The sequence below is a fragment of the Aedes aegypti genome, chromosome 1 (genome assembly GCF_002204515.2).
Source record: "Aedes aegypti strain LVP_AGWG chromosome 1, AaegL5.0 Primary Assembly, whole genome shotgun sequence".
NCBI lineage: Eukaryota > Metazoa > Arthropoda > Insecta > Diptera > Culicidae > Aedes > Aedes aegypti.
Genome location: NC_035107.1, coordinates 147,609,818 through 147,633,001, shown reverse-complemented (window position 1 = coordinate 147,633,001; position 23,184 = coordinate 147,609,818). Strand labels below are relative to the sequence as shown.

Below are 23,184 nucleotides of genomic sequence, written 5' to 3'. Positions count from 1 at the left end.
ACATACATCTCTGGTTGTTAACTCAGAAATGAGTGTAGCAGCGTCAGCACTATTTACAAACACGCATGCACGAGGTATGGCACGCGAGTTTGCCATTTCATGTTCATGAAAGTAACAAAAACTGGCTCCACAAGGTTACCTAGAAAAAAGTTCACAAAAGTAAGGTTTTTGCGCCATTTGAACTGTACCATTTGCATTAGTCTACAAAGATTAATCGTTGCTGATATTTTATGCTGAAGATTGGTCAGACTAAGCTATCCTAAGCGTAGCTACTACCCAAATTAGGCAGGATTAAGCTTTTCGCAATCTCAGAACGAAAAATACCAGCAGCAAAAAAACCAGATCGGTATCTCTTAAAAGTCGCCAAAGGTGAAAAGCACAGACTACACTGTGTAATACGCATAATGCGAAACCATAGAGGTGGAAATTTTAAACTAACTTAGAACGTATTAATAATCCCACCCTTATTTAGCCTCAGGCTTGAGACTGAAGAAGGGCAGCCGATTATCTCGGAGAAACACAAGGTCACCTGCACAATTGCTCCGGGTAGCACAGGAAGGGCTTTATACTGTAGAGGGCGCCCTGGTACTCCACAGGCTCCGTTTGTGGTTAGGTTTTATTTAGACCCCCCTAACCATTCATTCTTAGGCACGGTAAGCTTAAAGCCGCATGAATTAGAGGTCACCTGTGAGGTGGACTTTTACCACCGGAACAGGCAGTCCGTAGTGTTAATTCTTAGCCAATTGAAACAACCTCTACCGACACTAAACGGCTATCTAGGCTGATCGGGAAAAGGAAGTTAACATTGATGATTAACTCCTGACGTGCCCAAACAGTCCAATATGTTTTTTTCTAGTTAAAACACAAAAGATATTTAACCGGCGAAAATTCTCTCATATATGGAAGTAGTCAAGATTTTCGTCAGGGGGTAATTTCTGGAGGAAAAAAGTTCTTGTATAACTTGTAGTTCTTGTAGTAAGTCTTCAAAAAAAATACTTCGAAAAAATTATACAAGTTTACTCAGAGTAATTTTTCATTGAACCTTGAAATAATTGAGCATGAGCAGGAGCATGAGCATGATTGACCGCCCGTAGTTGCTACTCCGTTATTGCAAGAACAGCTGTACTTACACACTTCGCTAGCCACGTTGAATATGCCTGTAAAAGGGCATCTACGGCTATAGCGGGTTGGTGAGATGACTGCCCCACTCTACCGCCCGAGCATTGAGTCGCCGGCGATTACAAGTGATCTCCGATAAGTTAGCTGGTCAGTTAGGTCCTCCAGCATCTGGTTGAACTGCTCTATTGTCCATCGAGGTGGTGCGTAGCAGCTATACACTAATATTTCATTAATTTTGGCGATTACGAAGCCTTCGTTCGCCTGGAACAAAACTTTTTGAATAGGCTACTTCCCCATCGTCCATATTGCAGCTTTCTTTGCTTTATCTGCGATCCAATTACCGTCTCCATGTGGTACGGCTCGGGCAGGATAGCTACATCACACTAAGATTCCGTTACGGATTGCCACAGCAATTGTTGTGCTGTGTCACAGTGGTTGAGGTTTAGTTGAGTTACCTCCACTGTGGTTCAGTGATTCTCACCTGCTCAAAGGCATCCAAGGCCTCCCGTCGCGTGCTTGTTACGTTTTTTTATCGGCACAGATCAGACATTTTTGTGGGTTGATACAGTCTTGTGCCCTGTGACCTTCCTCACCACACCGTCTACACAGTTTACTTCTGTCGACACCTTTGCAGAACCGGGCCAAGTGGCCGTATTCTAGATACCTGTAGCACCCCTTAGGACGCTGAGAGACGCTAAGTGGGCATACCGAACATCCGACCTTGATTTTGCCGGTTTTCAGCGTTTTGTTGGCTGCGTCTACTGGAAGCTTTATCGACGCTGTCTGCATTCCGCACGGTCCTCTTCTCAAGCGTATTGTCATCTCCACACCATACAGATCGCATTGTTCTCTCACTGCGGTCCGCACCTCGTCTTCGGTGGTGATTTCGTCCAAATCTTTGCATTGGAGTATCAGTGCGGAACTCATGGCTGTCACCTTCACCTTCTCGCCCGTTACTCTCTCCGTAAGCTCTTTATATGCTGAGCTTCTGTTCATCGAGTCCTTTTTCAACTCAATAATCATGTCCCCTGCTTGGGTGCGTCTGATTTTTTGCACGTCAGCACCAAACTCCTTGAGTTGCGGGTCTGTTCTCATGGCCCGCAAGACTTCAGCGTATGTACCTTCGCTTGCTTTTACGACGACCGCTTCACCCTTTTTTTTCTTCCTGATGGGCTTTTGCTTTCTCGCGCTATCCATCCTTCACCTGTCTTTCCTGATTTGCATCATCCGCCAAGGGGTGTCACTTTTTTCCCCGCCGGTTGCTTCGTCCGTCGGTCTTACATCTGCACTCTTTCGATTTCAGCAGCTTCAGCTCTCTGCACGTCCTTTTTCCATTCCTTGATGGCTGATCCAAGAGTACCTTGGATTCTTGTCACGAGGTCCTTAATGTCCTTGTGTACGTTATGCCTCTTATCGACGTGCTCGTAGAGCTAAACCACTAAAGTTTTCGCCGCTTCCACCTTCGATTGCTTCGGAGGTAAATTCCGTACGCTTTGCAACGGCTGTTGCTTTTCTCTCTGTTCTTGTTCGCGTTGCCGCTTATCGCGTATGTCCTGTCAACGCTTTTGCTGCTCATTCACTCGTGGTCACACTTCTGTTGCTCTAGCTGCTGCTGTTGCATCCTTTCGTTTCGCTTTGTCGGTGACCTTGGCAAACCACTCTTTGCGAACGGATTCACCGCATCTTCTCCGTCGGTGTTGTTTGAATTATCTATTTCCATGCTTTCAGGGTCCCCCCTCCGAGCCGCTATCTCCGCTAGTCGTAAGTAGTCATCTTTGTGATCCCATGGTTGTCTTTGCAAGCAGGGAGGCCATGCAGAGATTGTCACGGTCCTCCATAGGGTACCGTGTTCAGAACCAGATCAACGCTAGTCAGGAATTTTCAACCGAGCCTACTTCCACCGCCTGAGGTGGCGAGTTTTGAACATATTGCTAGGATTTTAAAATGACGGGGGCAACCGTACCATTAACCCACCTGCCGTTTCAGAGTGGCGTCAGCCGTTCTTACTAGGGAAGTGGAAGAGGCACGATTGTCGGCTCCATTACGTCTTGTTATAATGTTGAATCCTTGGGCTTGTCCTTCTCCTTACGGCCAGTGTACCGTAAGTAGGATCTTACTGGCATCGATCCTACTGTGCTCGACGGCACGCCTTCTTTTGAGCCACCTATAGGGTTAGGCGCTCGGTCATTTTTCCGTCACCTATTTAGAGTTAGGAGACGAAGAAAGCGCCAACTGGTGATTTTTCATTGGCGCTAGGGAAAGATCCCTAGCTCCCACCTCAGAGTGAGTGAGTGAGTGAATGAGTGTCCGAAAAGATCGAAGGTACACAACAGCGATTTTCATCAAGTCTGCCTTGATTGTCGCTGGAGTTTTCTTGCAGTTTGAAATAACTTTGGGTCATATTTTGTGTGTAGTATCTGTGCCTCCCTCCCAGGCTAAGCCCTTTGGCTCCTGTTAGTAGCTAGTAGAGTAAAGTGGGGCAAAAGTTCGAGTGGGGCAAGAGTTTCTTTTTAAGATTTCTAGCTCAAATCAAATCAAAACTTAGAAATGTCATGGTGGTTCGAATGCTATTCAAGTAAGAAACTTTAACTCCAAGTATCATAAAAATTGATTGAGATTTGGAAAAGTTATGGCTATTTGTTGTTTTTCGACGTAAATATTGTAATATTTGGTCAAACTTTCGATGCATGGAACCAAATGAGAATATAATATTTTTCAATATTTTATGTATAGGCGTTTCTTGGCCTATCATAAGGATGCTTTGACGTGTATTAGTTTTTCCATAAATAGTTGGAATCAATTTTTGGCCCATAGCGGGGCAAAAGTTCGAATCTGCGGGGCAAAAGTTCGACCCATGTATAAACCAACGGAACATTTTTCAAATTTCCTGAAATCTACATATTATCTTCAAATTTAGCGAAATTTGCCTGATCGTGCGAAAAATGTCACAAAAATTTTACATTTTCTCTTAGTTTTGCGAAAAACTGCTATGTTTTGGGTGTATTACAATGTGTTTTGGGCATTTTTTGATGAAAATTTAGTGTGTATTTTTCGGCAAACATAAGTTTACGGCTTTTATACCAGCCGCCTGGCATAAAAGTATTGATATTTTGTGTTTTATCTAACGAACTTTTGCCCCACCGGGGGGGGGGGGGGGGGTGGCGGGGTGGCAAAAGTTCGTTTAAGACAATCAATTTTGAAACTGTTATAACTAAAAATGGGTAAATATTTTGACACAAGTTTGTTCAGCCAAGTTATAGCCAATATGTTGAAGGTTCGTTGTATGGTACTTGTTTTGTTTCATCTGCCATTATTTTCCTGGAAACTTTGATTATACCACTAAGGTCGAACTTTTGCCCCACCTTACTCTAATGCTCTCGTTTTCCGCCATTCAGCCATTTGTTCACCATGGTAAGCCCTTTGGCTCCTCTTAGTATTAATGGTAGTAATGGTCGTGGGTTTCGTAGCCAAGCGGTTAGTGCCAACAGACATTTAGCCGCATCGTGCTAAGGAGTGTGGATTCGATTCCCGCTTCAGGCCGGAAAGCTTTTAGTGAAGAATGTTTTCCGACTGTGCCACTGGACGTTGCATGCTAGTCCGTTGTCTAGTGTGGTGCTTCCTTCAAAGTGCAAAATGCCCACTGGGAGCATTAACGTGTCGGTATCAAATGGTAGCATGCTATACTTTCGCCATTCAACGATCCTGTTAGCATAACCTTTTGTTTAACTGTCGCCATTCAGCGACCCATTTTGGAACCAGTTAGTTCTCAACTTTGTCCCAATTCCAGCTGAGAATTTTTCCTGACGAAGAAATTTTCCCCAACACTAACCGTGAACCATTTAGCCCTCGAACTCTACTCGGATAATCCCCAGCGGTGGATCTACCCTATTCAGACCGAGAGTTGGCTTTCGCATTTAACCGACCGTGAGCCATTTAGCTCCCGAACTTTCCACGCTCTACTTGGATAGTCCCCGGTGGCGGATCTACCCAAATCCGTCATAGCTCCCCGCCGTAGGACACTCGACCCGAATTGTATCGCCAATCACTCGTTTGCTGTTCACTCCATTTCCGCTGGAGATACATTATCTTCACCACCGCTGTATTCACCGCATTCCAGATATTTTCGTCACTACACATTCTGTCCACGATGTTGCTCGCTCGGACGTCTTAACCACTGACAGCTTTCATTTCTCTACGCTCCGTATCGCAGCGTGGGAACTCGGCGACAGAGCGGCGATCCAACGTGGCCGAACCTATGCAATTACCAGAGATGCATTTGAACGCGTTATGTTCATGTTCTGCTCAAAGCTTGTGCTCACGAGAGCCGCGTTCAAGTTCAAACAATTTGGATGTTTGATCACAGTGCGCTGTTCATCTCGTGGCAACCGTCACCGTCATTATTTGTTTTCTTTTAGGCATGTAGTGCACCGCAAACACAAAAACCATTTCGATTCATCGTTGGATTATTCCTTGCAAGCAGAAATTCATTGTATGAGATATATTAAGAAATATGTTAGACCATCATCTCTGTTTCAGGACCATCTTTTTTAATTGATTAACTTTGAAATACGACGGAATTACTGGTTAGACAACGGCGCTGTTTGGGACGCTATTTCTAGGCTTGAGCGTCTCGGGATGTCATTCGCAGTTCCATATTCTCATACTATTCCTTGACTCGATGTAATCGGTTCAGTACACTCTATCTAGGCGCAAAATATGATCTATATCGTTTTACGATCTCATTCGGACATTTTAATGGATTTTATGAATAAAACTTATGCTATACAAATTTGAAATTTGCGTTTTATATCGTCCGTCAAGGGTTTTACTCGTCATTCATTGCAATACAAATAATGAACACTATCCGAATGTTGTTTTGTTCTGTGATAGAAATGGACGTCTATCCACACCGGTGCTGACCCTATAACTGCCATCCCACAGACAAACAGAAGTCATACTCTCATCATTGTCCATCGACCATTTTTTTAACGGTCGATTCAAATATATTGTAGGTGGTCAATCTACCACCCGCAGCGCTCCCATCGTTTTCGTTCGCGTTTGACATTTACACACTAGCGCCATCTGTTGGCCCATCGGCCAAACACAACGATTTTAGCATTGGGCGTACATATTCTCTCGATTATGATTTTCATCGCGATTTTTTCTAAGTGTTACGTCTGTTTGGCTGTGGCCATCCGTTTGTTAACAGCGTTCTGTCAAAAAGCACAAGGTCAGTCTATGTGCAAATAGGTACTTGAGTGTTTTGAAATTGATTAATCTTTATATGTGCGATTCCGGCATTGATAAGCATGATCATTAAAAAATCAAAGCAATCTTATGCTGCGAGCGAACTGCGCTGCTCAGTTAGGTTGTAGTTAGCGATCATGAAAGCTCACCGTAGGGATAAACTCATTGCATGGAATATGACTTGGCAACCCCAAAGTGTATGGCTATCACAACTACTGGGTAGGACGTTGAAATCAAAGCAAATTATATTGATTCCAAAACGTCAGTGGTTTTGAAAAGACTGGTTTCAAAGAAGTTAAAAAAAATCGACTATGATTCCAATTTATTACCCCATGCGTGTTGAATAATTAAACAAATGTTTATAGGGCATCTTTTAATTAACGCCAAAATGGATAATTTTATACCTCCTCCCGTCGTCCTTTACGCGTTTTGTATGAAAATCGTAAAACTTGTATATGAGCCGTGACGTGGAAGCCTATATAATCCTTTAACCTAAAACATTTCGGCAGAGGCGCCTGGGTTGTATTTTCAATGCATTATAATTAGGTAAATCTGGAAACGAAATTCATGCGGCGGGTAACATTCCCACTACTTACATCAAAGCACCAAATATCTATAATATATATCGCATAGACTCGTTTTTTCATATTGGAAAAAAAAACAGACTCCTTAACTTGGCATTTTAATCCTATATAGCACTATGAATGCCTTATATACTGCAACAACTTTATTAACAACTTCAATTTGACCAATGGGATGCCATGCTCAGTTAGTTTTATATTGCTGATCTGTGCTGATCAGGCAGTGGGTTGATCAATGATCGTCAACGCTCAACGAGTTTGACTAATCACGGCCTACCCCTTCGATGAGCATCAAGTTACCCTAAAATGGGCTGAACTTTGCTCATGAACTGAGCATTTTCAATGCCTGCTCCTGATCGTACTAGCCTGTACCAACATCTTGATATATGGTTTGGTCGAGCTTTAAGGTCGAAAAACGTACACCGTGTCCAGTATATTCTCATACAAATTCGAGATAACGTTGCTTCGCGCTCGTCTAACTGACATCATTGGTGATAATATTTTTTAAAAGGGGTTATAATACTAATTCACTACAGGAAATATTTTGGAAATATTTCAATTATAAACTTATTTCATCAACTCAAGACTTTACGAAAAATATTTCCAACGGCACGCTCATAGACAGAGCCTAATTTCAATCTACAGTTATCGCACATCTATTCACCAAATTTTATCAATATTTATCTTTAAAACGCAATATAATTAACTTAAAGTTTTTTGAAACTATTTTGAGAATGCTCTGATTTTTACTTTGTAAACCAGACCAATATGATCAAAAACTAATTTTAAGTGCAAAACACGACTTCAATGGACATTTCATCACATATCATAGCAATTAATTTTTCTAATTCATCAAACAAGCTATTCTACGCTGGTATAATACTACCAGATTACAATGAAATACTAAAACATTGGATTATCCTACATTCAGTAAAATTATACCAAAGAAAAGAAAAAGTGTATGAGAATATATTGGACACGGTGTAATTGCGGGTTCGTCGAAAGTTTTGGAGATCACAACTTCATGATCAATCTAGTCGTCGTGTGTGTGTTCAATAAATATTTCGGTGAAACATTTCAAAGCGTTACTAACAGACAGACAACTCTGGGATTTTATATGTACCGTTTTGATTCATAGTACGGACACTTGAGGCCTCAGTGGAGTAAAACTGATCAAAAAGCATTACAATAAATCAGTTTGTATGATTCCTCCGCATTATAGAGCCTTGGAAACACTTAGCTTTCGAATTGTGAGCGAAGATTTTTTTTAAAGATTTTGATTCCGCAACGTGATTAATTTTAATAAATACAAATGTGTGGACTTTCCATGATTCTTATTTCGGGCACTTCCTTAATTTTGCATTGAATTCCGGACACTTTGATTCAAATTCCGGACAGCTCATGACAAACAATTAAACCAACGTGCAGTTGAGCAATGTTAATATTCATAGATATCGATGAAAAAAGCTTAATAGAATGAGCTACAAAAGTGCAAACTTTGGAACGGCAAAAATTGAAACATTTTATGTGAAATGTTTCCCATACAAAGAAGAGTGTCCGGAATTAAAAGCTGTCCGTAATATGAATCAGAACGGTATGATTATCAAGCTTGATGTTGATACAATGTGCTGCATTCATTCAAGGTAACAAAAATCATAGAAATGTCAATAAAACGAGATAGAAAATTAGGTCGAAAACAAGACTGGTCAAAAGATATCGGGGCAAAGTTAACACTCACGTAGTATTTAGTGAATAAAACTTTAATAATAAGCGTGTCAATCACACCAGCAAGAAAAAATATCTATTGATTCGTTACTTTGCTCAAAAGTATTTTTCCACCTGTTCGATTATATGTATACTAAATTAAACTTAAAATCAAATTGCAAAGGACAATTGAAGCTATAAATAAACTTTCAAACCGTCAAACAATTCATATACAGATTTCATAAAAGATATAAAATTACTAAGAAATATGCATATTCTCAGAGAATAAGGGCGTATCCATTTCGCTCCGTGTGTTCATTATTCCCCTAGTCCCTCTACATAAATGATGTTCGTTGGATGGAACAAAACCCAAATAAAAAAAAGGTGCTTGCACAGGCATTTGATACTTCTTTGTGCCTGCCAGATTTGTGCATTTAAAGTTCTAGTACATTATTATTGAATTGCGATTGTATGCTGTTTCACCTTAATGTTAGAACTCATAGTTGTTATGTCACTTGTAAATCAGCCTTGTCAAATAGTTATTCGATTGTAAATAAATGTCATGGAAAAGTTGAGCATTTGCAAACCCTCTTTTTCCAAATAGGCTCATTGCAAAATTGTGGAGAGAGCTAATTGTATCAAAACCCACTACTTTACTATTTCTCATTAGTAATGGAATAGAACAACATGCACTAAACAGAGGAGACGGGTTACCACAAAAGAACGAAGAAAACTGGTCCCAGTGGTTCATCCTAAACAGGAAAAAAATCGGGTCTTGCTAGGGCTTTGTTGTATATTTATATTTCTTGTAATGAAACCGGGCCCCACCACTTTATTAGCTTAGTGCACTGAATGGAAAGCCACTAACACATGTTTACTTCACAGAACGCGTTTCCAAAATTGATTAAAAGTTAGAAAATGAAACATGAAATTTGAATGTCCATAAAATCGAGGTAAAATGTCCATAAAATCGAAGTACATAAAATCGAGGGTCCACTAAATCGTGATATACGTGTATTACTACGCAACAGAGTTCCAAGAATACCGTGGTGCATCAATACCCGGACGCTTAAGTCGACACAAATGTTCAAATGCTAATATCAAGGTGTTGTTTTAGAATACCTTTAATGTAATATTGTTTCAAACCATGTTTCACTCAAGATCTTCACGCTACTGATAAGCTTTTTCGTAAAAAGTATGATTTTAACCATGATTTTAACATGAAAACCATTCAAATACTTGAGCATGACTTGCCCATAAATCCGGACAACTGATGCAAACGATGTCTTTAAATCCGGACACTTATGAATCAAAATCCGGACATCTGTGTAATAGCACATAATATTCGTTTAATTTTAATGAACATCATATCAATACACAATAAAATATAAATATTTAAAAAGCTTGATGTCTGCGTTTGCCCTATAATGTCAAAATAAATAGCACGTTTGTAATATTAGTGGTTTGATTACCTGAGCCGAGGAGCGTGTGGCTTGAACTGCAATCGTTGCGGCTCGAACTGTTATTATGAAAGTTAACACTATTTATTTCACATCGAGTTAAATTTTGAATACTCACAAAGCTACAAATAGCTATTTTTTAAGTTTTCTCTTATTTTTTCTTGCACAAAACTCACTTACACTAATTAAACCAGGGTCTTTTAGAAGATGTCCGGATCTTAAAACACTGGCTCGTAATCCCGGACAGTATCTAGAAGCGCCGATAAATATGTATTTCTAACTTATTCACACAAAAAGGAGTCACCAAATTTTTGAAATATCTTTTCTTAAACACTTCTGGTTAAAACTTGCTATACAATATAGTTAACAAACTTTTCTTTCAATCGAACGATGTTCGCGCGGTCATCGATCGTAAAAACTTGAGTTGGAGTCAGACCGCGGCGAAATGACGTTCAACACCACGGCATAAAAAATTAACAAGGCAGGCTCTTCACTGATGTAAACATCAAGTTTGGTTGAAAACATGTGACGTCACTCCTATCGTACCATATACCATCCGGACCACTAGATCAATTTTTTTGAAAATTTGTTCGAGGTGGATAGGAATGACGTCGTCAAGTAGCTGTCAGTTTTCGGAATAAATATAGTACACCGTGTTCAACACGAACAAATTATTTGTTTTTATTTTTATTAATTATTTGACGATGTTTACTAGATTTAAAAAAAAAATGTAAAGTTATAAGCATTGTTAATAATTAACGGAGTGAATAAAAACCAAACATATTTGCCATTTAATTTAACTCTAATTGACTACCTAATATAACTAGAGTGTCCGGATATTGGTACCGTCCGGATTTCACCACGGTAAGCAAATGTTGTTTGTCAATTTCCACTCATCATAGTCCGAATGTTATTCTATCCAAATGACTCATATCAAATCAACACTCCATTTAGAAGAATAAACATTGCTGGCTAGCGTTTACACTGCATATATGTAATATGCATGATGTCTTCAATTCCATTACGAGTTAATTAAGCCACCGTACGTACAGCTGATGAGCTGCAACAGGCCAACTCTAATTGTTGTCTTCACGTAGCCAATCTATCGCTGCGTGGGATTTTGGCTGCAGGGTAGCAAAAGCAATTTGAACTTGTGGCCAGCTTTTCGCCACGAAACGCTACAAATAGAAGAGAGCCTACAGTTGTTGACCATGTTGCAGGTGAACGAATACTACAACAGTTACAAAAAATTTAGTGGATTCACAGTAGTTTGAATCTTAAATTTATAAAGATAGCTATCTGAAAATATAATGGAATGAATATCTCATGTATTCTACTATCAATTTGATGTCAACATTCCCCTTTGCGCATAACTAAATTTACTAGCTATAGCACGTAGTACCAATTAGGGCACACCTTAGGCGAAATAACACCTGTTGCATGCGGTACATACAGTGAGAGGCAAAATAAAGTGCCCACCTTACCAGTTTTCGAATTTCTCTCATTGATTTGGTTCAAATTAAAGTTAACACACCTAAATCTTTTGTGATATTTTATTTTTGATGTTCTTTTAAAGTTGCACTTACGAAATTTTGATAAAAAAAAGAATTTTACTTAAAGAAAAAGAAAATCAATTTGTATTGAAAAAAAAGTAGTGACAAAAATAAGTGCCCACTTCCTTCTTGGCCCCAGAAAAGATGATTTAAGAAAAATAAAAAGCAATTTAATAGTTAATGTGTCCTCCTTTGGCCTTAAGGACTTGCTGGAGGCTCTTCGGCATGCTTTTCACCAGGTTTTGTAGGTGTTGTGGATCTAGTTCTTCCCAGGCGCGCTCCAAGGCTTCAAAATAATTATTTTTGTTGGTAACACCAGTTTTTTCAACCCTGGCATCGAGAATCGCCCACAAATTCTCGATGGGGTTGAGGTCTGGGCTTTGTGGAGGCCATTCCAGCGGTTTAATCCGACAAGACCGGAAAAAAGACTTGGTCTTCTTTCCAGTATGCTTCGGGTCGTTGTTCTAGAGAAATATGAATTTCTCTTCAAGGCCCGTCTGGATCAGCGAAACCTCCAGATTTTCCAGCAAGATGTTAATGTAGGAATCTGCCATCATTATTCCGTCGATTTTCACGAGGATTTCTACTCCACTCCATGAAAAACACCCCCAGACCATCACATTTCCTCCTCCATGCTTCACCGTTCCTTGGATGTGGTGCTCTGCATCACACACGAGCCCGCCGCTCTCGGTTAGACAGCTCGAGCTTCAGGAGCGCCACATCCAAGGAACGGTGACGCATGGAAGTGTGATGTGATGAAATGTGATGGTCTGGGGGTGTTTTTCATGGAGTGGAGTAGGAAGCGTCGTGAAAATCGACGGAATAATGACGGCAGATTCCTACATTAACATCTTGCTGGAAAATCTGGAGGTTTCGCTGATCCAGACGGGCCTTGAAGAGAAATTCATATTTCTCTAGAACAACGACCCGAAGCATACTGGAAAGAAGACCAAGTCTTTCTTCCGGTCTTGTCGGATTAAACCGCTGGAATGGCCTCCACAAAGCCCAGACCTCAACCCCATCGAGAATTTGTGGGCGATTCTCGATGCTAGGGTTGAAAAAACTGGTGTTACCAACAAAAATAATTATTTTGAAGCCTTGGAGCGCGCCTGGGAAGAACTAGATCCACAACACCTACAAAACCTGGTGAAAAGCATGCCGAAGAGCCTCCAGCAAGTCCTTAAGGCCAAAGGAGGACACATTAACTATTAAATTGCTTTTTATTTTTCTTAAATCATCTTTTCTGGGGCCAAGAAGGAAGTGGGCACTTATTTTTGTCACTACTTTTTTTTCAATACAAATTGATTTTCTTTTTCTTTAAGTAAAATTCTTTTTTTTATCAAAATTTCGTAAGTGCAACTTTAAAAGAACATCAAAAATAAAATATCACAAAAGATTTAGGTGTGTTAACTTTAATTTGAACCAAATCAATGAGAGAAATTCGAAAACTGGTAAGGTGGGCACTTTATTTTGCCTCTCACTGTAGCTATCGAGAACGAATCACCAGCTTGGGCAGCGCGATACGTTCGTCTATGTATTTGCTGACAGGAAGGAAATTACGACACCACATGATAAGGACCCATTAGGGAAACACATAAACTGTAAGAGTATAGATGAAGACACCACGTGGCGTAGGTTCTTAATTTTAAGAGGAAACAATATTTCATCATTATTGTTACAGTCTACTCATAATATATGTTATCAAGTTTTTTTAGAATCACAATCAAATTTGTGATTGTTTAAGAAGGTGTATGTATAGTTCTGCTTTTATTCTGTTATTTTTTGTGAAATCAACATGCTTTAAAGTCAATTGAGAACGAATTCTGAAATGCCTGGTATTGAGTGAAACTCCGAAAGATAGGCAATATATCAAGATTTTTTGTCTCAATAATTTCAGATTATTTTAACAAATTGAACGATTACGAACGAGTTTTTATGTTGCAATCTGATCCAGAGATCCATCTATACAGTTTTTCAAGGTGTAACGAAGTGCAAATCTTGATAAGAATTAAAATTTTATAGCTGACTGTCATTATTATATTTAAAACGATACTGCCCAAGTACTTTTGTTATACGGGGAAAAGCAACTAATTCTTCTTCTCTCTGGCGTTACGCCCCCACTGAGACAGAGCCTGCTTCTCAGCTTAGTATTCTTATGAGCACTTCCACAATTATTAACCCCTCTACCAGCAGCTCCATATTTAACCGCAAAATAAATATTAAAATCATTATAACTTTTTTGATTTTCAATATTTTTGCACTATTTTTTCACAAGTTCTCAAACAACTCTTCAAGTTTAGGAATCCGTGTCGATATTAATCATTGGTGATCTGGTTTTGAAAATATTCCGATGTTCCTTGAGGGACCGACATTTTCAATATAAAATGTCATTGGCGGCCATTTTGTTTTGTTAAAATCAATCAAAAAAATAAAATGTGGGCTACACTGATAGGCAAAATAAAGTGCCCACCTTACCAGTTTTCGAATTTTTCTCATTGATTTGGTTGAAATTAAAGTTTACACACTTAAATCTTTTTTGATATTTTATTTTTGATATTTTTTTAAAGTTGCACTTACGAAAATTTGATAAAAAAAATAGTTTTACTTGAAGAAAAAGAAAATCAATTTGTATTGAAAAAAAAGTGACAAAAAAAAGTGCCCACTTCCTTCTTGACCCCAGAAAAGATGATTTAAGAAAAATAAAAAGCAATTTAATAGTTAATGTGTCCTCCTTTGGCCTTAAGGACTTGCTGGAGGCGCTTCGGCATGCTTTTCACCAGGTTTTGTAGGTATTGTGGTTCTAGTTCTTCCCAGGCGCGCTCCAAGGCCTCAAAATAATTATTTTTGTTGGTAACACCAGTCTTGTCAACCCTGGCATCGAGAATCGCCCACAAATTCTCGATGGGGTTGAGGTCTGGGCTTTGTGCAGGCCATTCCAGCGGTTTAATCCGACAAGACCGGAAGAAAGACATGGTCTTCTTGGCAGTATGCTTCGGGTCGTTGTTCTAGAGAAACATGAATTTCTCTTTAAGGCCCGTCTGGATCAGCGAAACCTCCAGATTTTCCCGCAAGATGTTGATGTAGGAATCTGCCGTCATTATTCCGTCGATTTTCACGAGGCTTCCTACTCCACTCCATGAAAAACACCCCCAGACCATCACATTTCATCACATCACACCTCCATGCGTCACCGTTCCTTGGATGCAGCGTAGGGTGCAGCTTATTTTTCAAAAGTTCTCAAAACCAAAAATTCTTGTACTCTACTGAATTCAAATCACATTAAAAGAGAAACCTCAAAATCTGAGCCAAAAATATTAACATTTATAGGTGGCGCAAGCGTGTTGAAGGTGAATTTTCGAATTTTCAAGTTATAAAAAATGACCTGCAGTTAAGTAAACATACCTTTGTTATTTTTCAACCGATTTCAGAACTTTTAGCACCATTTTCTTTCAAATTAAATTTATGAAAAATTTTTAGAACATCGAATTTGGCTAAAATCAAACCTTGTCTTAGTTAAAAATACTTTTATCCAAATTTTTCCTCATTTTGCTAAAAAAATCATTTTTGTTTGACCACAACTTCATTAAAACTCAATCGATTCAAAATCTTTTAACATACTTTTTAAGCAAATTTATTTGTTTTCAAACTGTACATACAACATTTTCTTCTAAAAAATATTTTTGACTTAGGTATTCAACAAAAACTACCTAAAAACATGATTTTTCAATGAAAAAATCAAATTTCTTTGGATTATTTAAGTTTTTTTTTGCCGAAAATAGCATTTTTTCTATAAAACTTAAATATGTAAAGCATCTTGCCTTAATTACGAGTTGAATAGTGCATATACTTTTTAACATATGCAAACATAATTTTGTTTCAAAATTATTTAAAAATTGTTGCAAAGTCCATCCCAAAGGTTTAACAAATGATAAAAATCAGTTTCAGCTTAAGAGACAATATTTAACTATCAAAGATTTGACAAAACTAGCATTTTTCGTTAAAAAATAATGTTTTTGTGCAGTTTTTGCTGAATAACTTGGTCAAGACATTTTTTTTTTGTGAAATGTGATATATGAAAGGTTTGAAAACAATTAAATTAGCTTCAAAAACATGTGAAAAGATTTGGAATCGGTTGAGTAATCATGAAGTTATGGTCAAATAGAGTTGAAATTTTGAGTAAAATGAGGAAAAATTTGGAATAAATTACTTTTAACTAAAACTTGTTTTGATTTTAGACAAATTTGGTGTTCAACAAAGTTTTTACAAACTTGTCATTTTTTATAACCTGAAAATTCTACTTCAAGACGCTTGCGCCACCTCTATATGTTAATATTTTTGGCTCAGATTTTGAGGTTTCTCTTTTAATGTGATTTGAATTCAGTAGAGCACACGAATTTTTGGTTTTAAGAACTTTTGAAAAATAAGCCGCACCCTAAGCACTCCTGAAGCTCGAGCTGTTTAACCGAAAGCGGCGGGCTCGTGTGTGGTGCAGAGCGTCACATCCAAGGAACGGTGAATCATGGAGGAGGAAATGTGATGGTCTGGGGGTGTTTTTCATGGAATGGAGTAGGAAGCCTCGTGAAAATCGACGGAATAATGTCTTTTTCTTCAAGTAAAACTCTTTTTTTATCAAATTTTCGTAAGTGCAACTTCAAAAGAATATCAAAAATAAAAATTAAAAAAAGATTTAAGTGTGTTAACTTTAATTTGAACCAAATCAATGAGAGAAATTCGAAAACTGGTGAGGTGGGCACATTATTTTGCCTATCAGTGTATATGATGTCAGGTAATAGGGAGCTACTGTGAAAAAATCATACAAATCAATTAAAAATTCTTGGAGATATCCGAAAATTTTTGATACGATGTTTTTTGAAGTTTTCAAGATCTCTATTTGGTCAGCGTGGTACCAGAAACCTAAATGCTCATTACTCAAAGACGAATGAATTGTTCCGAAGAGTGAATATCCGAATACGGTTAAAATTCTGCAGCCTGAGAAATTAACGCGGGGTTCTGGTTACGCGTCGGTCCCCTAAGGAATTATGGAATATCTTGAAAACCAGATGACCAATGATCAATATCGACTCAGATCCTAAAACTAGAAGAGTTTTTTGAGAACTTGAGAAAAAAATGGTGCAAAAATATCGAAAATGAAACTGCCGGTTGAGGCGTTAACTGAGAGTTACTATGCCAATGACCATTTTTGCATGCGTATTTCGTTAGGCATGTACGAAGAAACTCTATGCCCCGGGAAGCCGAGAAAATTTCCAACCCGAAAAAATCCTCGACCGGTGTGATTCGAACCCACGACCCTCAGCTTGGTCTTGCTGAATAGCTGCGCGTTTACCGTTACGGCTATCTGGCCCCCCTGAGCTGCTAATCAAGACAGTCAAAATACGCGTCCTTCGTTAAACCCTATTTACTTGCATTACAATATAACGTATTACACAACCCTATAATTACAAATTTCCGCTAATTATTTCATTTTTTCTTTCTTCTTTCAGCTGGATACATTTCTTTGTGTGCAAATGCATAGTTGGTTTACAAGTTTTATATTCAACTGGTGAAAAACCTCTGGAACATTTAATCGCATACACAACTGCTAACAATTCAGTGCATGCCAAATTTCTGTAAGCCCATATACTAAGACGAGGCAAACTCGGACAATTCCTGAACACTGGTGAGACAAAAAAGAAAACGTGGAGTGCACACAACGAAATCGAGAGTATCGAGAAGGTGTTGAATAAGCGGTGTTAAATCGACACCGCGGACGGAATCAAAATGGGTAAGGATAATTGCTCGTTGGGGGGCGTGCATTCATTAATTGTGTCATGCAACAATTGAGAGTCTTCATACCTCTTCCCTCCTGTAGGGGAAGACGGGGTAAGAGCGCCCGCCGGGGTAAGACGGACCACCTTCAGTTTGGCATGAAAATGGCGGTTTTCTTAAAAGTTCACCAAGCACTTTCCATAAACACAAGATTTTTGACATTCCGAACCATTTTGGATGATGTTTACATTAAATTTTTCATAACAAATATCAAAAACAAAGTTTCTGCTCGTCGAAATTGAATTTGATCTAAATTTAACAGATGCTCACTTAAGCATTTCGGAAAGGATTTTTTTTTATGAAATCATAACAAATTACCCGTCCATGCATCAACAGAAATGTGAAATATGCTTCAGTGAAGTGAATTAGGAATTGTAAATATTTGGCTTTGAAATGAGGTCATAGTTGTGAAAATTGCGCAAGCGGGGTAAAACCGACCACTGTTGATGGGGTAAGACCGCCACCCCTAATTTATACCACATAAAATGTCTAAATCATTTTAAAAGCTGTAACTACGTTTTACATTACTTTTCAAGTAAAATGAAATCAATATTGTTATAAATACAAGCCAAATCCACATATTTTTCCTAAATTTGGGTGTCTCATGGTGGAAATAAGTATATATCTAAGTTTTTCTAATTAATTAACCCTATTTTTTTCCGATATCCCCGTTAATCAATGCAGAATTCATAAAAGATTATACTTTTGAGAATCATAGCGAACTGATACATTTTTTCGCAATATTATGTACGAAAATCATGGTGGTCGCTTTTACCCCGTGGGTGGGCGGTTTTACCCCGTTGCTGAAAATAATCCTGATAAGACATCACTTTTTCAAGCGTCAGGAAATAAATATTTTTTACAAATACAACACCTGTGATATTTTTTGATCATGCCTAAAGCTTCAAAAAACGGCATGCTGCGTCGAAAAAGGATTTATTAATTCTTGATTTTGACATATGAATTAAATTGCTTAGGCGGGCGGTCTTACCCCGTCTTCCCCTATAACGTTGAAGCTTATAAAAGTGTTGTGTTGATCTTCTCATTTTCCAAAAATTCTTCCATTGAAATCTGGGATCAAAACTCGATTTATCTGGCTCGTGATTCATCCTTCACCGCCACACACAATTTTCCTGCACACTACCAAAAATCGTCCTTGCTTGCAGGAGCTTCCTCCTTGAGCATCGTCCACGTTTCATGCCCGTAGAGGACTACCAATCTTTTAACCGTCTTGTACATGGTACATTTGGTGTAGTAAGCCCGACTTTCACCGATGATGCGCCTCCGTATTTCACGGCTAAAGCGAACTTCAACAGAAAAGTAATCGCCTATCTCAATGCGTGGGAAATTTCTTGCAAGAAATGCTCAAGAAAAGCATTTTTCTTTGATCGCCGTACGCAGTTGAAAAGAAATGTCAATTCAAATGGAGCTCATTTTAGAAAATTTCTTGACAATTTCTTGGGCAGAAATTTTTACTTTTCTCGAGCGAAAGAGCATACCTAGCTTAACGTTATTATCAGCCGTTAGCAAGGATCCAAGGTAGACGAATTGTCGGCCACCTCGAAAATATCCCGTCTATCGTCTATTCCACCTAAGCGAGCTCTGTAGCGCTCGGCTCCACCTACTTTGTGGACGCATTCACCAACAGTCCTACTTTTGCTGCATCCTGTTGGAGGCGGGTGTACAGCTCCGCCACCATTTTGAATGTTCGGCCGACAATGTCCATATCATCGGTGAAGCAAACATATTGAGTGGATCTCGTGAAAATCGTACCCCGGCTGTTAAACTCGGTTCGCCGCATAACGCATTCTAACGATATTGAACAACAGGCACGAAAGTTTATCATCTTGTCGTAGCCCCGGATAAATTCAAACGAACTAGTTCGCCTGAAATCTTTTTGGATTTTTTGCAGGATTTGCCATATAATAAAAATCTAGTCCGTTGTCAATCGGCCGTCAACGAAACCGGCTTGAGAACTTCTCACGAACTCGTTTACTACAGATGACAGACCACGAAAGATGATCTAGGATAATACTTTGTAGGCCGCATTTAGGATGGTGATCGTTAGACTTCTCACAATCTAACATTTACCCTACTCTGATTAAGCCTACTCTGATCTCGCCCGATGGTCTCCTCTCATAAACAGACTGACTTGTCGAGTGCCGATTTCGGTGGGATATTGACTTCCGGTTTAACAGCGCCCCAGCAACCCGAGATCTAGCGCTGCTCCCTGCGTCTCGTTTCGCTGCTTTGCTCGCCAGTTGCGTTGTAAGGCAGACATTATTTGCACTACCATGTTGGTCATCATATTCCAAAGGTCGGGATCGCTTATCAATTCGTGTACCACACCTTCTACGCCGAAGTACCCAAAAAAGCAGCCGCCGCCGTGTTTCGTACTATGTTGAATCTCGGGCAGTCGTATCAACATGTTCTGGCGTTTCTTCAATCTCCATACACACAGGACAACATCGATACAGATACTGCTTGAAGCAGCCGTGACCTAGGAACTGTGACAGGTGGAAGTTCACTTCTCCGTGCTCCCTGTTCACCCAGGCTGATAGATTCGGGATGAGCATGAGGGTACACCTTCCTTTCTCGGAGGCATCCCATTCTTGCTGCCACTATGCCAGCGAACGAATTCTTGCCAACTTTCTCGCCTGCCTTTGCTGATAGCAATCGATGTCTTCGGACAGGATGATGCAGATCGGGATCATTTCAGCGATTACGCATGTCGCCTCCGACGATATAGTCCTGTACACGCACACCATTCGCTTGGTGATGAGTCGGAACGCGATGTTTAACTTCTCCCGATTCAGCTTGGTCAGTAGCGTCGTGCCCCAGCTAGCGCACCGTATCTTAGTAGCGATGTTGATACGCCAACCAGAAAACGCCTCTTACTGCTTCTAGGACCCACTAATCCTTGTACGCGCATTGCTCGTCTTTGCTGCTGCTGCCCGCTTGCATGCATAACACTGCGATTGAGGGCGATTCACTATTAATTCAAATTAATAATCTATTATGTAAGTCTTTTCAAGTATTTGCTACAGATTATTTATGTACGTAAAATTCACGAAGTGATGTGTGTGGTCGAATTCGAGTAATATTACAATTTGCTGAAGTTTTCAGAGATTTTCATAAAACTAAACTTTTCAATGCTAGGCGTTTTCGGCTTGTTTTGTAAAAAGGGTCCCTTAAAGAAATCTGATCCGGGTCCCCCGAGGCCCAAATCCGGCACTGCCATTAGTGTTATTTTGTATAATTTTATTGATACTGTCATTTGGCTTTGCAACTAGGTGCGCTAAAATTTAGTGGATTCAGAATTTCACTTCGTATTCTTTTCGGTTAAAAAGCATATTTTCCTATGTTTTCTTTTCCTGCAACGCCAACGCTATGTTTCATGTTTTTATTTTTTTTTTCATAGATTCTTTCTTCAGATTACGCCGATCTTCGCATGCGCCTAGTACCAGTAACCAGGAGCCGTTGATTGTGGTGGAAGAATCAGAAAACTGCGAGAAAGAAGAGGAAATAAGTCACACCTCGTCGCCGCGGCAAAGTTTAGATATCGACTCACCCGAAAACCCATATCTCCTCTCGCCATGGCGTGATCCCCGTGAAACCCGCAAACATTCCCTGCCAACACCGCCATGCACCAGCGGTATCACGGCCAGCCAAGTGCGACGCCTCTCGGAGCGTGGTGGAGAGGGCTCCGGTCCATCGCCCCGCGAACAGGCGTTCCTGGCCACCTTGTACAGTTCACCTGCACCGCAACCGGGCGGACGGAGACATTCTGTCGTCACAATCAGCAAGGTCCCACCGACACTTTTCGGCCGCAACCGACGGGAGTCGATTGCTGCGCTTCCTGCTGGACAGAGGTAAGATTTCAAAGAATACAAGGCATCGAGGCTGATAAACATCTAGCTATTAAAGTGATCTATACATGCTCTATTACAGACGATGAACATTATAGTATGATAATTCACAAATTTGTCTTTTTCGACAGATCCGCAGCAAGTTCTCGTCGGGAAAGCAAAACTGGCCCACCACCGTCAACAGATCATAGAGGTAGTATACACAATTTACAATTAGATATAATGGATGATATAGTACAAGCTAGAAAGGCGCGTATGAAGTTATGGAATACGAGCAATGAGAAAGTATGTGAAGTTCAAACACTGGATGAAGCTGGTGCTGGTTCTAGTTCACCGATGCGTTACACGAATAGGCGTTATTCGGATTTTGTGGGTACGACGTTGCCGCCAATTCAGTCGTTCAGACGCGCGTCCGAAATGCCTATTTCGCCGTCTGCCCCGCTAACACCAGCAACAGCGTCATTATCGAAACAAATTAGCGCGTCACCAAAAACCACCATATCGGGAATAGTCTGTACAAATACTGACCTAATATCTCTTCTATCGTCCCTAGCTTCTTCGGCAACTGAAATAAATAGATGTGGTGATAAAGACTATCCAACCCCTCAAACTCCTCAATCATCATCATCATTTAAATCCATCACTAAAATCCCTCCAGAAGCAAGCGGTAGCAATCTAAAGAAAAATCGATCCAATAGTTTTGACATTTCCCTGTATCACAATATCAAGCAATTAGCGACTGGGTCAAGCTCGAGTGCAACTGAGCAGGAGAAATCTTCCGTTGAGCCGGGATGGTTTGCCAAACGACATCAACCGATGGCACGGAGAAAATCCATGAAATCTCCTAACGCTACAGTATCATTCGCCAAGGAAGCAATAGACAAGCTGCGTGACAAATCAGACTCCAAAACAGGGGATTCGACAAAGCCAAAGGCGAAGGAGTCACGGTCACCGCTGAGCAAGTTGAAGTGGGACGGTAGAAGTGCGATTGTGGATGCGCGTATGATTGGACACGCTATCGAGAATTTCATCACGGGCTCTGGCTCTTCAAAGAAATCATCCAGTTCGAAGGATTCCTCGGCTAAGTCCAAAAAAGCCTCATCGTCGTCCAGCTGGTTTGGAAAGGCAGATGATGACGACTCTAACGATACTTGTGACTCATCGCTGTGCTCAACATTAAAGGATTTGTTCGTGAAGTAAATCAACTCGAGTGCAGTGGGATAACCGTGGAGTGCGGAATGCAGTGTGCGAATGGGGTTACATGATTCGCATGGGAAAATGTGTCGCATAAGGATGCTTTGGACATTCTACGGAGGCAACTGAAGCTGACTAACCCACCAATAATAGTACATTTGTGTCCAGATTCTGAGAGCTTTTTTTCACTAGGGGTCCGGTACTTGCTTGCTATTCTTACCTTCTCTTTATTTTACCTTTTATGCTAAACTGCCGCCTTGGCTGACATAAAGACATACTGGATTGTATCCAGAGTATATATACATTTCCTGAATTCGAACTGGTTGTTAGACTGGTCGCCCGCACCTCACGGTACTAGCCTTTTAAGGATCAACCTGTCCAACAGCTTATTCGTCGTATGTAGCAGATAGATAGTCTATATGCCGACGGAACATCTGATGGTTTCCTCGCCTTAGATAATAGCACCGATTTCTGTCGCTTACATACATCCGAGGAGATTATCTCATCTGGTTCAGAACATGCCCGAATTCGTGGTAATTGCCGCTTTCAAGGCAACATTCGGGATACCATCGGGTACCGGAGCTTTAATTGACGCTAACGATTTCATGACATCTACCAGCTCCTCGCCACT

At 40.0% G+C, this 23,184-nt stretch overlaps 1 protein-coding gene across 2 annotated transcripts in view; it reads left to right on the top strand.

Moving 5' to 3' along the window:
* Nucleotides 1-22,849, top strand: part of LOC5575288 — a 156,681-nt gene extending 133,832 nt beyond the window's left edge. Inside the window, exons 2-4 of one of the 2 annotated variants that reach the window (XM_021850565.1) lie at nucleotides 17,166-17,446; nucleotides 20,912-21,362; nucleotides 21,491-22,849. In XM_021850565.1, the coding sequence (XP_021706257.1) occupies nucleotides 17,443-17,446; nucleotides 20,912-21,362; nucleotides 21,491-22,559 (1,524 nt within the window). In that variant the 5' untranslated portion in view covers nucleotides 17,166-17,442 and the 3' untranslated portion in view covers nucleotides 22,560-22,849. Of the gene's footprint in view, nucleotides 1-17,165; nucleotides 17,447-20,753; nucleotides 21,363-21,490 lie in introns of those variants that run through there. The other variant, XM_021850559.1, reaches the window with a different exon arrangement.
* The last annotated feature ends 335 nt before the right edge of the window (nucleotides 22,850-23,184 follow it).